The sequence below is a fragment of the Chenopodium album genome, chromosome 17 (genome assembly GCF_948465745.1).
Source record: "Chenopodium album chromosome 17, dcCheAlbu1.1, whole genome shotgun sequence".
Lineage (NCBI taxonomy): Eukaryota > Viridiplantae > Streptophyta > Magnoliopsida > Caryophyllales > Amaranthaceae > Chenopodium > Chenopodium album.
Genome location: NC_137850.1, coordinates 48,403,312 through 48,417,563, shown reverse-complemented (window position 1 = coordinate 48,417,563; position 14,252 = coordinate 48,403,312). Strand labels below are relative to the sequence as shown.

At 34.7% G+C, this 14,252-nt stretch overlaps 2 protein-coding genes across 2 annotated transcripts; one reads left to right on the top strand and one right to left on the bottom strand.

Annotated features, from left to right (window-relative positions):
* Window positions 1–227: 227 nt before the first annotated feature.
* LOC145590036 (auxin transporter-like protein 2) lies at window positions 228–5,058 on the top strand. The gene is made up of 8 exons (XM_081646768.1): window positions 228–556; window positions 645–830; window positions 954–1,066; window positions 1,255–1,438; window positions 2,429–2,526; window positions 3,446–3,653; window positions 3,762–4,019; window positions 4,434–5,058. Exons 1-8 carry the CDS (start codon window positions 386–388, stop codon window positions 4,689–4,691), a joined length of 1,476 nt encoding a protein of 491 aa, XP_081502894.1. The 5' UTR covers window positions 228–385; the 3' UTR covers window positions 4,692–5,058.
* Window positions 5,059–12,687: 7,629 nt separating this feature from the next.
* Window positions 12,688–13,646, bottom strand: LOC145590037 (cold shock protein 2-like). Its single transcript, XM_081646769.1, has one exon. It carries the CDS (start codon window positions 13,573–13,575, stop codon window positions 12,976–12,978), a length of 600 nt encoding a protein of 199 aa, XP_081502895.1. The 5' UTR covers window positions 13,576–13,646; the 3' UTR covers window positions 12,688–12,975.
* Between the last annotated feature and the right edge of the window lie 606 nt (window positions 13,647–14,252).

Sequence of the window (14,252 nt, the reverse complement as noted above, 5' to 3'; positions counted from 1 at the left end):
CAGTATTAGTCAAAACCAACAAAACCTTTACAGGTTTAATACATACAATAATAATATCACATCATATAATATAATAAATATTTATTGAATTTCTTTTATCTTTTTCTTTTAATGAAGATGCCCAAAAATGTTTTAGCAAAGACAAAAACTTTACACCTTTTTAGAAGGCGGATGTCTTGTATAAATACCTTGTATCCTAAGCATAAATTCCTCAACTCCATGCTATTTTCACCTTCCTAAATCCTAACCAAAACCCAACAAATATCTTTTATTTTTTTCTACAACACCACAAGTTACAAGAACAAAAAGGGGGATTTACAATAAGTTAGAGTAAAAAGAGAGAACAATACACATTTTGAAGGGACACTTTGTTATTAATATCAACATGGCTAATGGTGTAGACAAGGAGAAAGAAGTGGAGACTGTGATTATAGCCAACTACATTGAAATGGAGAAGGATGAAGCTAAGCCTTCGAGCTTCAAAACCGCCCTTTCTAACCTCCTTTGGCACGGTGGCTCCACTTATGACGCTTGGTTTAGTTGTGCCTCTAATCAGGTAAAGTCCCTTTTCCCAACATGGATATCATAAGGTTGCGTATATCTGAACCTCTATAATAACATTTCGATATGTGTTGATGTTGTAGGTGGCACAAGTGTTGTTGACACTACCATACTCATTTTCACAACTAGGGATGTTATCAGGAATATTATTTCAAGTATTTTATGGAATTTTAGGCAGTTGGACTGCTTATCTTATTAGCATCCTCTATGTTGAGTATAGAACTAGGAAGGAAAGAGAAAAGGTTGATTTTAGAAATCATGTCATTCAGGTATGTACTTATTTAATTTGTTTATGTATTATTCATTTTTAACAAAATTAAATTGTTATTATTTATATATATCACTAATAATTAATTTTAAGTTAATGAGATTAAGTAATTTTGTTAATGCAGTGGTTTGAGGTGCTAGATGGGTTACTAGGTAAACATTGGAGGAACGTTGGATTGGCGTTTAATTGCACATTTCTTTTGTTTGGATCTGTCATTCAACTTATTGCCTGTGCAAGGTATCTTATAGCTTTAAACTTAGCTTGTATTTTACCTCCCTTTGAATCTACCTACCTAATATAGTACTCTCTTAATTATATACTAATTGACGAGTATAAATTTGTCTGAGCCATGATTTATGGCAATAATTAAGTAGGGTTTGTAATTGATTATTACTAATCTCTTTTGATTTGAATAATATTTGCAGCAACATATACTATATAAATGATAATCTGGACAAGAGAACTTGGACCTACATTTTTGGGGCGTGCTGTGCTACTACCGTCTTTATTCCTTCTTTTCATAACTACAGAATTTGGTCCTTCCTTGGATTAATCATGACCACCTACACTGCTTGGTATCTTACCATTGCATCCATTCTTCATGGCCAGGTACTCCCGTTAAAATTATTTGTCACGTTATAACTTGTTATGAACTTATAATTACCAATAAACTATGTATATATACACAAAATTTCCTTTCTCGTAGTTAAAGTGTATTTTGAATTCAATTACCAATAAAATATGTCTAAGGATATGCAACAATAACTTTCAAAATATTGTAAATTATATACATTGCATCGATTACTTTTAGACACAGAAATTATGTTTATAACGCTTTTGTATAGAGTATAATAAAAATTTACACTTATTGTTTAATAATCATATATAATATATCATTATGCTTTCCCATCCTTGTCTACAATATGGAATCTAGCTAATTGCAACTCATAATCTATGTTACAAGTAAAGTTAATCACTAATTTACTATGCATTTCTTATTCTTTGTCAAAAGTAACACTTATCTTAGGCCGCCTTAGAAAAAGCTTAAGGCAACGTTTCCATGTGATATTTCCATTACTAATCAACATGTTACCCGACCAATCATGTGCTTTGTCTAAAAGCAATCCCATTAATTAGGAGCCTAATTTCTAATTAGTAATTTTATTTTTCTTTTTTACAATGGAACTTATGCATGCTTTTACTTTCCATATGTCCTAATAACTTGTATTTTTCTAATCTAATTGTTAATTAAACTTCTAATAATAATCTAATCTCCAACTAATAAAGGTTCGACCAAACAATAGTAGGTTTAATTCTAGAGTTTGTATAAACAATATAATGTTGATTGGTTACATATACTTGCATGGGATACCATGCACTGGCCAAAACCCATGTGACCACATCACGTGCCGCAACCTGCAATCGGTTTTGGATTAATTAGTTTTAACCCCCACGTATATGTCGCGATTAGTCTCTAATCTTGCGTAAAATCCAACCCAATGTAGGCAGTGAACATATATCTTACTACTAAACTGTGCAAAATAACCTTGGTAATATAACTCTAATCGTATATTATATGGTGATTAAAAATATGATTAGGTGGAAGGTGTGAAGCACTCAGGGCCGACCAAGTTGGTGTTGTATTTTACAGGGGCCACAAACATTCTCTACACGTTTGGAGGACATGCTGTTACTGTGTAAGACAAACTCTCATTCTACCCTGTATTCTTGTCTTTCAAAAAATCCCAATTGTTTGACCCAAGGGCAAATCTGTCTTTTTAGTCGCTTTATATAAGGGGCAAATCTGTCGTGTATAGTAAAAAAATAATGAAAATGACTTTTCACCGTTTTGTATAGACATTTTCTGACTATGTTATCATGTAATGACCAATCCTTATCTTCATTAAAAAAATTACTGGTAATAAAATGTCCAATGCAAAAACATAAGGTAAAAGTAGGGGTAAATTATAAGGGAAAAAATTTACATGAATATAGTATGGCGTGCTAAGGAAAAAGGGTAGTGCTTTTGTTAAGTTTTTAACCTTTTGCTGAGGATAATTATTTATTTTCTGCAGATTCAATCTTATATGTAGAAAGTAAAGGCTCTTTCCCATTCAGGTTTAAAGCTTATTTAGCGGATTAGCTGTTACTTTTATCATGGTTTCAATTTACAGTACCAGTAACTTATAAATATGGGGTCCAACTAAGATTCACCCTTGTTTTCATCCTTTGTTCACTTTTATTTTTACCTTCTGTTTGATAGGGAGTATAGAATATGCTATTGCTGAATCCTGATGACACTCAGATTTCTATCTGATTTAATATTATTGGATTCTCTGCTTTTTTTTTTTTTTTTTTTTTTTTCAGATACAGCTAGCTGATTTCATATGTTTATGGGCTATTGTTATTTGGTTTTATTTATTGTTATACTGACATTTTAATCCATGGTTGTATTATATTAGATTCAAGAGAAATACGAAGTGACATTATATTGTGAATAATTCATACGTACATAAGTAAATGTCTTGATGATTTAGTATGAAAATGGAGTACTCCGTAATATGTAAGGATCGGGGAACTAGTTTGATTGATTAAATTTTGGTTGGTGTAATGTAGGGAGGTAATGCACGCAATGTGGAAGCCACAAAAGTTCAAGGCCATATATTTACTAGCAACTCTATATGTGATGACATTGACTCTGCCCTCAGCATCAGCAGTGTATTGGGCATTTGGAGACATGCTTCTTGATCACTCTAACGCCTTTTCTCTCCTCCCTCGGTCTCCATTCCGCGACATGGCTGTCATTCTCATGCTCATCCATCAGGCATGAACATTTTCTTTATTGCTTCAAATAATTTAATTGATCTATATATACCTTAATTAACCGTAAATTGATCTATATTGACAATTCTTAAAACATGTAACAATGCAGTTTATAACCTTTGGGTTTGCATGCACACCCTTGTATTTCGTATGGGAGAAGGCCATAGGATTGCATGATTGTAAGAGCATGTGTAAACGGGCAGCGGCGAGGTTGCCCGTGGTCATCCCAATATGGTTCTTGGCCATCATTTTCCCCTTCTTCGGACCCATCAATTCCGCCGTTGGATCACTCCTTGTTAGCTTCACCGTCTACATCATCCCTGCCCTTGCTCACATGTTCACCTTCCGTTCTGCTGCTGCCCGAGAGGTACATTTCCATGTGTTTATATCGAAAGTATATACTAATATGAAGTTGTATAAGTATATAATTATATAATATAGTAACACTTTTAACTATAAAGGTCTAGTGACAGAGTAAATCGATATAAAATAAAGTGAAATATTACAAGTGTATAGAGAGCGTCAACAATATGATACAGTAACGCTTTTAACTATAAAGGACTAGTGGCAGAGTGGATCGATATAAAATAAAGTGAAATATTACAAGTGTATAGAGAGCGTCAATAATATAATACAGTAAAACTTTTAACTATAAAAGACTAGTGACAGAGTGGATCGATATAAATTAAAGTGAACGGTTACGAGTGTATAATGGTTTTATGTTAGCTATATAAGTATTTACATTATTGTACTAACGGAATGGCAACAACGATTTATACAGAATGCAGTGGAGCAACCGCCCAAATTTTTAGGAAGATGGACAGGAGCATTTGCCTTTAATATATTTGTGGTAGGATGGGTGCTTGTGGTAGGGTTTGGGTTTGGTGGATGGGCTAGTATGATCAATTTTGTCCACCAAATTGACACCTTCGGATTGTTTACTAAATGCTACCAATGCCCTTCACCAAAAGTTGCCAATGTCACCGCTCTTCCCCCTTCACCGGCTAACCACACCCACCACCTTGCTCATCGTCTTTGATCGATTTTGCTACGACATGATCAAGTCAATTACGTGCGTGCCTTACGAGTTAGTTCAAGGCCACCCAAAGTGGTATAGTGATTAGAGGCAATATACATGATGTGATGTCTTTGGTTTGCCATTAGGCTCGAGTCTTCGCCTAATACTCAAAAATGTGCCCAACAATGAGCTACTTGAGTTCTTAGGGTTAAAGGTGTATGGCTTGAGATGTTTGAGAAATGAGTTAGAAAGAGGAAATTTGTAGTTTAGAAATGTTTGTTATGATTTTGATAATTGCTTGTATGAAATTAAATATGAGTATGAAATTTTGCAATGAGTATTGTACTAGCTTCTCCATAAATGGATATGCTATCTGATCCTTGCCCTAGCTACAATCTTAATTGCTCAAATAAATTACTCTATCTAGCCACTTTTACTCTTATCATAGTTATCAAATCATGTTTAGATTTCATTTAACTTATGATACAGAGTATAAGAATAATTTTGAGTGTTGAGTATTAACATCTACCAATTTATCAACTTTTATTTCAATAGGATCTTTGATTTTCCTGTTATTATTTTGCGAATTCATGCCTACACGGCTATACACATATTGTTTGTGGTTTGAATTCTCGTGAGGGCAACATCATACATCATAAAATTGTTGCTAAATAAAGTAAAGAACATGCATGACCTTTTAGTTAAAACGAAAAGTGTTTTCTAGCCATGCTGTTATTATTACTGGGTTGAACTGGCTGGCCCATAAAGTTTCATTCATTGCGTTGGTCTCTATTGATGGGCTTTAACTCAACAAAGTAAAAAAAAAAAAGGGCTTTGAGTAGAACGCCCAAGGGCTTGATTAATTTTGCAGAAAGGTTTGATGTATACATTAATATAGCTTATTCTCACTCAAAAAAAAAAAAAAAAAAAAAAAAAAAACAGTGTAATTATTCATTTATTCAAGTACTCGTTAGATAGGAGTCTCCAATAGTTTGTTAGCCCTTAATTTTTACAAATGAGGTTAGGGTCGAAACATTCCAACTCAATGATAAAGGATTTCTCTAATTCTCCTCTCTTATGAAAAGTCTTGTCCTTACAAAAAAAAAAAAAAAAAAAAAAAAAAGACTTAGTAACCAGTAATAAAAATTGTTACTTGCATGCTGATAGTCATAGTTAGTAAAAGTGTAAAACCCTTTCTGATCTGTTCAACTCTGATCTCTCCAAGAGTTACAGACATTCATGTGTTACATTACAGGGTCCTGCACTCAAGGTTAGGCAAATATCACATTGGTCACCAATATATTGGGTATTCACCAATATGTTAGAAATAGACATATAAATAAGGGACGGAAGTAGTACTTATGTAAAACATTAAGCTAGCCCATGCATCAGCATTTTAAACCCTTTTTATTATTACAGTACTTATCATGGACATATACTCCGTAATATGAATTGATAAACATGGTAACAGTAGAGCTGGGCATGGGCCGGGTCAGCACGCGGGCGGCCCGGGCACGGCCCGAGGATGGCCCGGCACGGCACGGCCCGCTGAGTGGCCCGGCCCGGCACGACGGCACGCCCCTCGTGCCTCGTGCGGGCTGCGTTTAAAAAAAAGCAAAAAATGGCACGGCCCGGCACGAGCCCGTGAAATGGCCCGCCGGCACGGCCCGCAGGCACGGCCCACGGTGGAGGCAATATGTTATATTGTTATTTAATTTTTGTCTAATACTTATATAGTTATATGAATAATATGATATATAGTAAATTATGAATGAACAATAAATATTAATATAATTTAAACAATATTTAATATAACTTAACTCCATAAAAAATTTAATAATTATTAAATTCAAATATTAAATTGTATAATTATTCAATTCAATTTTTTCTTTCATAAAAAAAATTCAAGTTTTTTTAAAGTTTTTTTTAATTTTTTTTTTTAAAAAAAAAAAAAGAAAAAAGGGTAAGCCGTGGGCCGGCACGGTGGCCGGCACGACGGGCGGCACGGCACGACCGGCACGGTGGGCCGTGCCGTGCCGTGGACAGGGGAAGCTTGAAGGCCGGCACGGCACGGCACGGCCCGCCTCCACCGTGGGCCGGCACGGCCCGGCACGACACTGTTCATGGCCCGCCTAGGCACGGCCCACGGCAGGCCCGGCACGGCCCATGCCCACCACTAGGTAACAGCAAATGATATTTGCATCAAGACTAGAAGTGTCAATTCGGATAACCGGATGGAGTTTGGGTCGGGTCTGTTCGGGTCGGGTCTGCTCGGGTCAGATATGTTCGGATCAAAATTATCCTTTTAACTCGGATCGGGTCAAATTCGGGTCGGGTCAAATTCGGATCATGGTCTTTCGAGTCCGGGTCGGATATGGGTCGGGTCAACTCCAAATCGGTTCACTTTCGGTTCGGATAAATTTGGATCGGGTTTAAAACGGTTTTAACCGGATAACTTCGGGTCGGATGAATTTGGGTCGGGTTGATTTAAGTTCGGATGATTTCGGTTTGGTCAAGTTCGGTTTGATTAAGATAAGGTTGATCCGTTGATTCATTAAATAGTCAGTTTCGATTCAATTCCTTTTTGTGTTTGGCTGGATTTTGGTCAAGCTGACCAAATTCATATCCAAATAAGGTTATTTTTAATCTAGAGATATTATTGAGTTTTTACCTTATTATTGGTTCAATATGATTATTAATTATGAAGGACGAAGTTTTAGTTTTCTCATTTGATCAAGTTATGTATAATTTTTATCTTAAAGGAAGATTGAGATTGAATAATTATCGATAACTTATCATACCTATATAAGTGAGACCGAGCTAGTGATATATTGATGAGTAATAATAGTTACATATGGTGATATATACAAAATAGAATATCAATTTTTTAAGGTTATTACAAGATTACAACTCTTCATCAATTGTACAATCTTGTGAGGTTATGAGTTCTGTACTATTAGTTTAGTTTATTACTAATTCAATTTGTATAAAATATTTGTTAGAGTTGTTAGAATTACTTTAATACTAATTCAATTTTTATATATACATAGTGATAGTTAATTGTTACCATGTACATTCTTTTTATTTGAGCATAAATTATTGCATATGTATGTAGTGCGTATATAACCGTACGATGTATAATGCCTATAATTCTAGGATAATGCACAGTTGTAGAGGAAGTAGTAATGAAGGAATGTTATGTATTTGTAAATACATAACAACGATTAAAATATTCTAAAAACACATGGTAGAGAGAGAAAAAAGGAGAGAGATAGGAAGAGGGAGCTCTTTATATGGACCCCGCCTACTTTTTGGTCAAATTGTCTCATGTGATGGGTTTGTAGTAAACTTAAGACTCCAGACTATTTCTTTGTAGTAAAAAAGTTAACTTATTAATAATTAGTAAATATATAGTATAAGAACTTGAATAAAAAGGTCAATAATCAATCATGGTCGGGTTAAATTCGGATCGGGTAAAAATCAAATCGAGTTAAAATCGGGGTGGGTTAATATCAGTTCGGGTCAAAACAGATCGGATCTGATCGATTATTTGTCGGGTCAATTACGGATCAGGTTGAGCTCAAATCGGGTCAAATCGGTTCGGTTTGAGTTCAGGTCGGGTCAAATCGGATTCGGGTTGAGTTCAGGTCGGATCAAATCGGTGCCGGGTTGAGTTCAGATCGGGTCAAGTTCGGATTCGGGTTGAGTTCGGTTCGGTTACAGATCGGGTTTGGGTCTTGAATTTCTCGGATCAAATCGGATCGGTTACAGTTCGAAACGGATAATTTTTTTCGGGTCGGTTCGGGTTTGACACCTCTAATCAAGACTACTCTATTATTGAAATCCAATCCAACTTGAATCCGAACTAAATTATCCAGTAAAATTACCCTCGAAAACATGACAAAAGAGGTTAGAAAACCTAGGTCATTTATTTTACTTTAAAGGGGAGTTATATCAGGTAGTAACACTTTGGAACTCTTGAATACCCGACAGAGAAGATGTGACAAATCAGCTATAAATTGGAAATCCAATTTTATTCCAGAACAGGGTGCTCAATCACACAGTAAGAAGAGCATCTTATCTGTATTTGATGCTTGCCACTATTAATGGACTAGACCCATCTATACTTCTATTTCATCCCACAACCATTACATTCAATTAATACTTTTTTTTTTTTTTTTTTTTTTTTTTTTTTTTTTTTTTTTTATTAGCATCAATTATTATTATTGTAGGAAGAATCAGCATCATTTTTCTAAATTTGTTTTTTCATTTAAAAAATAAAAAAGAAAACTATATAGATAAAGCATTGTTACGAAACAATAATTAATCACACAAAGTTTCTAATGAATTGGGTATGGTTAGATGTTAGAGTTAGGACGTTACATTGTTCATTCACTTTAATAAGGGGTGAGGATGATTTAGTTAAAACTTTAACTATTTTACTTTGTATATTTATTAATTAAATTTGTTTTAATTAAATTTTTTTAATACTAACATCTTGTGGTTTCTATCAGTTACTAATAGTTAAATATGTACATTAAAAATCAAAATAAAAATCGAAAGATACTTGGTAATAAAAGAGTGGAGGAAGTATCAAAATTGAAATGTTGGAACCAATTAGGAGCTGCTAAAAATTGAGTGGGCATCCCATAGTTGGTCAGCGGCCCAGTGCTACATACAAAACTATGGCAAAACGATTCGAACACTACACTACTACAGTACAAACTACAAAATGAGTGGGCATTCTAGCTAAGTTGTTCGGGAGTATTCATCTTTAATGATACCTAGCTGATTCTTTTCCCTTATCCATAAACTAAATAAAATAAACAAAAGAAAAATACTGTAAATAAAATTAAAATTTCAATGTTATTTGAGATGTGACACTTGTCAATTGTCATGAGCTCTTCTTGATGACCAATCATCTCATTAGTCATGGTATGTTTGACAACCAATTATCAATAACATCATTTTTTGTCATCATCAAACAAACCCTATGTAATTAACGTCAACCATCATTGATTTAAGAGTGGCAATAGCTTTAATACAGTGCATGTATACCTTGTATTTTATCCATTTTATAAATACTTAGTATATTTTTTCTCATTTTGATTCATTTTTTGAATGTTATTTACGCTTTGCTATATTACAATTTATTACTATTAAGGGTCTGTTCACTTCAGCTTAATTTCAGTCTAGTTCAGCTCCAATCAGTTCAGCTCCTAATTTCCTTCTCTTATAAAATATTTAGTTCAATTCAGTTCAGTTCAGTTCAGCTCGAATCAACTCAATTCAATTCAACTCATTTTAGTAAATGTGAACATACCCTAAAATCTTTTTTAGCCTACTTTACATACGGAGGAAGTGAGTAACTAATATTCTTATCATGCATATACACTCCACGGCTCCACCTCTCGCTCCTTAGAAAAGTTATCACAATTACGGATTACATGTCAAAATACTCATTTTATACATTTTGCTAAATTTAACACATTTCTATATGTAGGTCATGTGAAAATTTCATCAATGACTTATGCTTGCAAGTTGCAACAAATGCAAGCATGCTTTTATTAGGAGATAGTGATACAATGCATCAAGAGTAAAATTAAAGGTTTCAAGTCTACTTCCATCTATATTCAGGAAATTTTCTAATTATCTCAAGCAAGTGAGTTGTAAACTTTTCCTTTTTATAGTTGACTGATGTCTTAGTTACAAAGAATGTTGACCAATGTGATCTATAATCTATATACTTCGGTGAGTAGTGTTAGTAACACAAGAATAGTTAGTGGTTGAAACTAATGAAAAGTATATACTCATTAGTATTGAAGACTTTGTAGTAACACAAAAATAGTTTGTGGTTGAAACTATTATTGAAAAGTATATAGAATAATTAATTTAACATGTTACACTATTTTGAATTGCTTTTAGTGGTTAATATAAAATTTCAATTTTTGATAATGTAGTAACTGGAATAGCATAAAATTAGTATAAGCTTTTGAAGATTAAAAGTAGTTGAAATTTAATCTAAAGTTTTAGGGGGATTTTTTATTTTTTTTTTCAATTTCTTATATGTTATAGCTATCTAGTCAATAACTACTCTACCGAACACTCATACAATCATGAACTCATGGTTTAATTATCTATCTTTATAACTATATTTTTATTGAATAAGCCTTTAATCTCAAAGGAAAAAAGAATAGCTATAGACCTATAGCTAGTATGATCATTTAAGCAACTATGGCTAATGCCATTTTTTTTACACCGTAATAATTGAAAAGTACATTTAGGTTATATGATTTATATAGGATAAATACTTTAGTTATGATCAATATTAATACAAAAAAATAACTTGGACATATTATTATGATGGCCGGGGTGCTAAATAACACAGAGATTATACACTAATAATTGTTTAGTAGTGCCATGTAATTTGGGTTGATATGATTAACATTGACTATAGTAGGAGTACTCGTTGTACGTAAAAAGAAGGACGAAGACAGTTTTTGTGTCACACACAAAAATAGGATATGGTCGCACCTTGTTTGCAGCAGTTGAGGGTGGTGGCAAACTGACATGCATTCATAGTGCGCATTCATAGTTCCCCCAAATTGATAGGGTATATTTGTCTTCTTCCCTTTGACCAGTCTTTCATATCCATTTTTCCTTGTCCTTTCAAGATTTTCTCCAATCTTCCGTATTTTTTTCTTCCTTTATTACGGAGTACTCGTAGTTTATTTAGTGCATATGCTATCTGTTTTTAAAATAGTGGTTACACGAGTAAATTTCAGCACAGTTTATTTATGCTTTTCGTTTTCTTACTGTTAAGTTTTGCCCAGTCACATATTTGTCTTCTAATTACACGATATATACATGACATAATTAACATGTACCAAGAAATTTTTGTAATTTTTCACACTCCGTGGCATAATCCACAGTAGCAAGTTAAAACACCATGGAAATAGTTTTAGTGTGCTATAAATCAAGGGTCATGATTTTGAATGAATGTTTCTTGTTCTCATTTCAAAGGTCTTACTTGAGAGAACAAATGTCATGAAAATAATAGTGAATAGATGACCATTATTTGAAAATTCCCTCTAAATTAGACATTTGTTTTTTTTTTGTCAAATCGTCATAAATCATAAAAAACGGAAGTAGTATTTGCTTTTACAGTAATTATCAAACACACATGCTTCCACAGTAAAGCTCCATACTTTTTCGAAGAAGGTTTGTTACTTACGAGCAAAGGTTTCAACAAACCATCAATTCAAAACTACGGAGTAACATTTTTGTAGCAGAAAATTAATTAGAGTAGAATAGAATACTTCCCTAGAAAATGGACTATCTAGTCTTTCCGTTACACCAAGCATTCAAGTTTATTAATATACTTCTATACTCCTCAACATAGGAACCTCAAGGGAAGAGCTTTAGTATGTGGCACAAATTCCAACCTAGACAACAGTATTTCAAAATCCAAATTATTTGCTTCTTTCAAGATGAACAATTATTTGATAATGTCAAATTGCCAATTACATAACACAATGTCTTTGATGGCTTACCACTAATTAAGCAAGGTATTTTAGGCAATAAAGTAATTGGAGCTTACCAATAGGAGGGACTAAAGTATACTAATCAACAATTACCCTAATTGGCCAAATTAAATTCATACAATTTACTCCGTACAAGTTTTGAGCCATCTGCATATTTTTCTTTGGGTCAAAGTTAGTAAAACAAAACAACCCGGCCCAACCAACATGGATACTCCATTTCCAAAATCAACTCAGTATACAAGTATATTGAGCATTTGACATCTGGTTCAAAAAATATACTACGAATATTATTAATTAACAAAATCAGAACAAAATCAAGCAATTAATCCAAACAAAGGAAACAAATAAATAAACAAGGAACAAATATATTAAAAATAAAAAAAAAAGGGAAGGAAGTATATTTCATTAATATTGACATTTTTTACCAGAGATTATAACAGTCAAAAGGATGGTGCACAATCTCATCTAAAATATCTTGTAAAAACATCTCCATTCTTGATTTTTTTTTTCTTCATCAAAAGTAAAACAAAATAAAATTAAAAGACTCCTACTACCCTTCTTATCATACCCTAATTCACCATAGCCGACAAACTAGTTGTAATAATAAAAATTAGAGAGAAAATACATCTTAAACCCCCACAAAATATTTTCTCCCAAAAACCCACAAACAACCCTAATAATCAAAAACCAACATACTCAACAACCATAACAATAATAATAATAATAATAACCTTAAAAACACTTTAATTCATCATCATTCATCAACGAGCTGCAGTACAGTCCCTTGCAAAGTGTCCATCACCTCCACAAGAGTAGCAATTTCCTCCACCACCGCCGCCTCCTCCTCGGCCACCGCCGCCTCCGCCGTACCTTCCTCCACCACCTCCGCCACCACTCGGACATTCCCTCGCCATGTGTCCTGGCTCACCACAGCTGTAGCAGTTTCCACCACCGCCTCCTCCTCCACCATACCCACCGCCACCTCCTCCATACCCACCACCGCCATACCCGCCGCCTCCTCCGCCGTACCCACCACCTCCATATCCACCGCCGCCAGATCTCCTACCTTCACCACCGCCATACCCACCGCCGCCGCCTCCGCCGCGACGAGTGGAGCCTTGGATCGGGCCTTCATTAGGGCCAGTGACGTCAACAGCCTTAGTACGACCGTCATCACCAGTTGAGATGATGAACTCAACCTCTTCACCATCACCGAGGGAACGGAAGCCCTCAGATCGGATGGATGACTGGTGAACGAAGAGATCTTCGCCGCCTTCAGAAGGGGTGATGAAGCCGAACCCCTTGGTATCATTGAACCACTTGACCGTCCCCTTGAGCCTCTCTCCTCCTTGGTCTTCCATTTTTGAGTAGAGTGATTTTCTTACTTTCTCTCACTAGAATAAAAAAGATGAAGAAGATATTTTAGGTGTGAGAAAGGAGGAAGGGGTGTGGGGGAGGTGAAGGCTACTTATATTGGCAAATGTTTGGCGACTGGCTCTATCCTTTTGCCACGTATTTTTTGTTTTAATTTTAATAAATGAGAAGGGGGATGGTCATTTTCCTGGGTGAGTGTTTCTATGTTGTGGGGATCCAACGGTTGGGGATAAGAGGTGGTGATTGAATGTGGGCCGTTGGATTGTGGGTATAGGAGGAGGAGAGAGAAAAGGGGAAACGGGCAGGAGGGGATAGGGCAGGGGCAGGGGCAGGTTGGGTAGTTGAACTGAGTAAATGAGAAATGGGGGGTCACGGTAGTTTTAGTGTGCAGGAGTTATTAGGTGAATAAATTTTGGACTACTTTACGAGGAAAATGTTTTCAGGATAAATTATGTACCAAATTCAAAAGGAAATAAGGGATTGTATAAATAAATGTGATACGTTAATAATGTGCCTTCTTTATGAGCTTTGTACTTCCAACAGACCAAAGAGGAGAGTACATTTTTCATTAAATTTTAGTTGAATTTTTAAATACGAGTGATAAAACAAGTTAAAAATCAGTGGAGTACAAAAAAAAGTAAAATCTTATGGTTGTTCAATGATT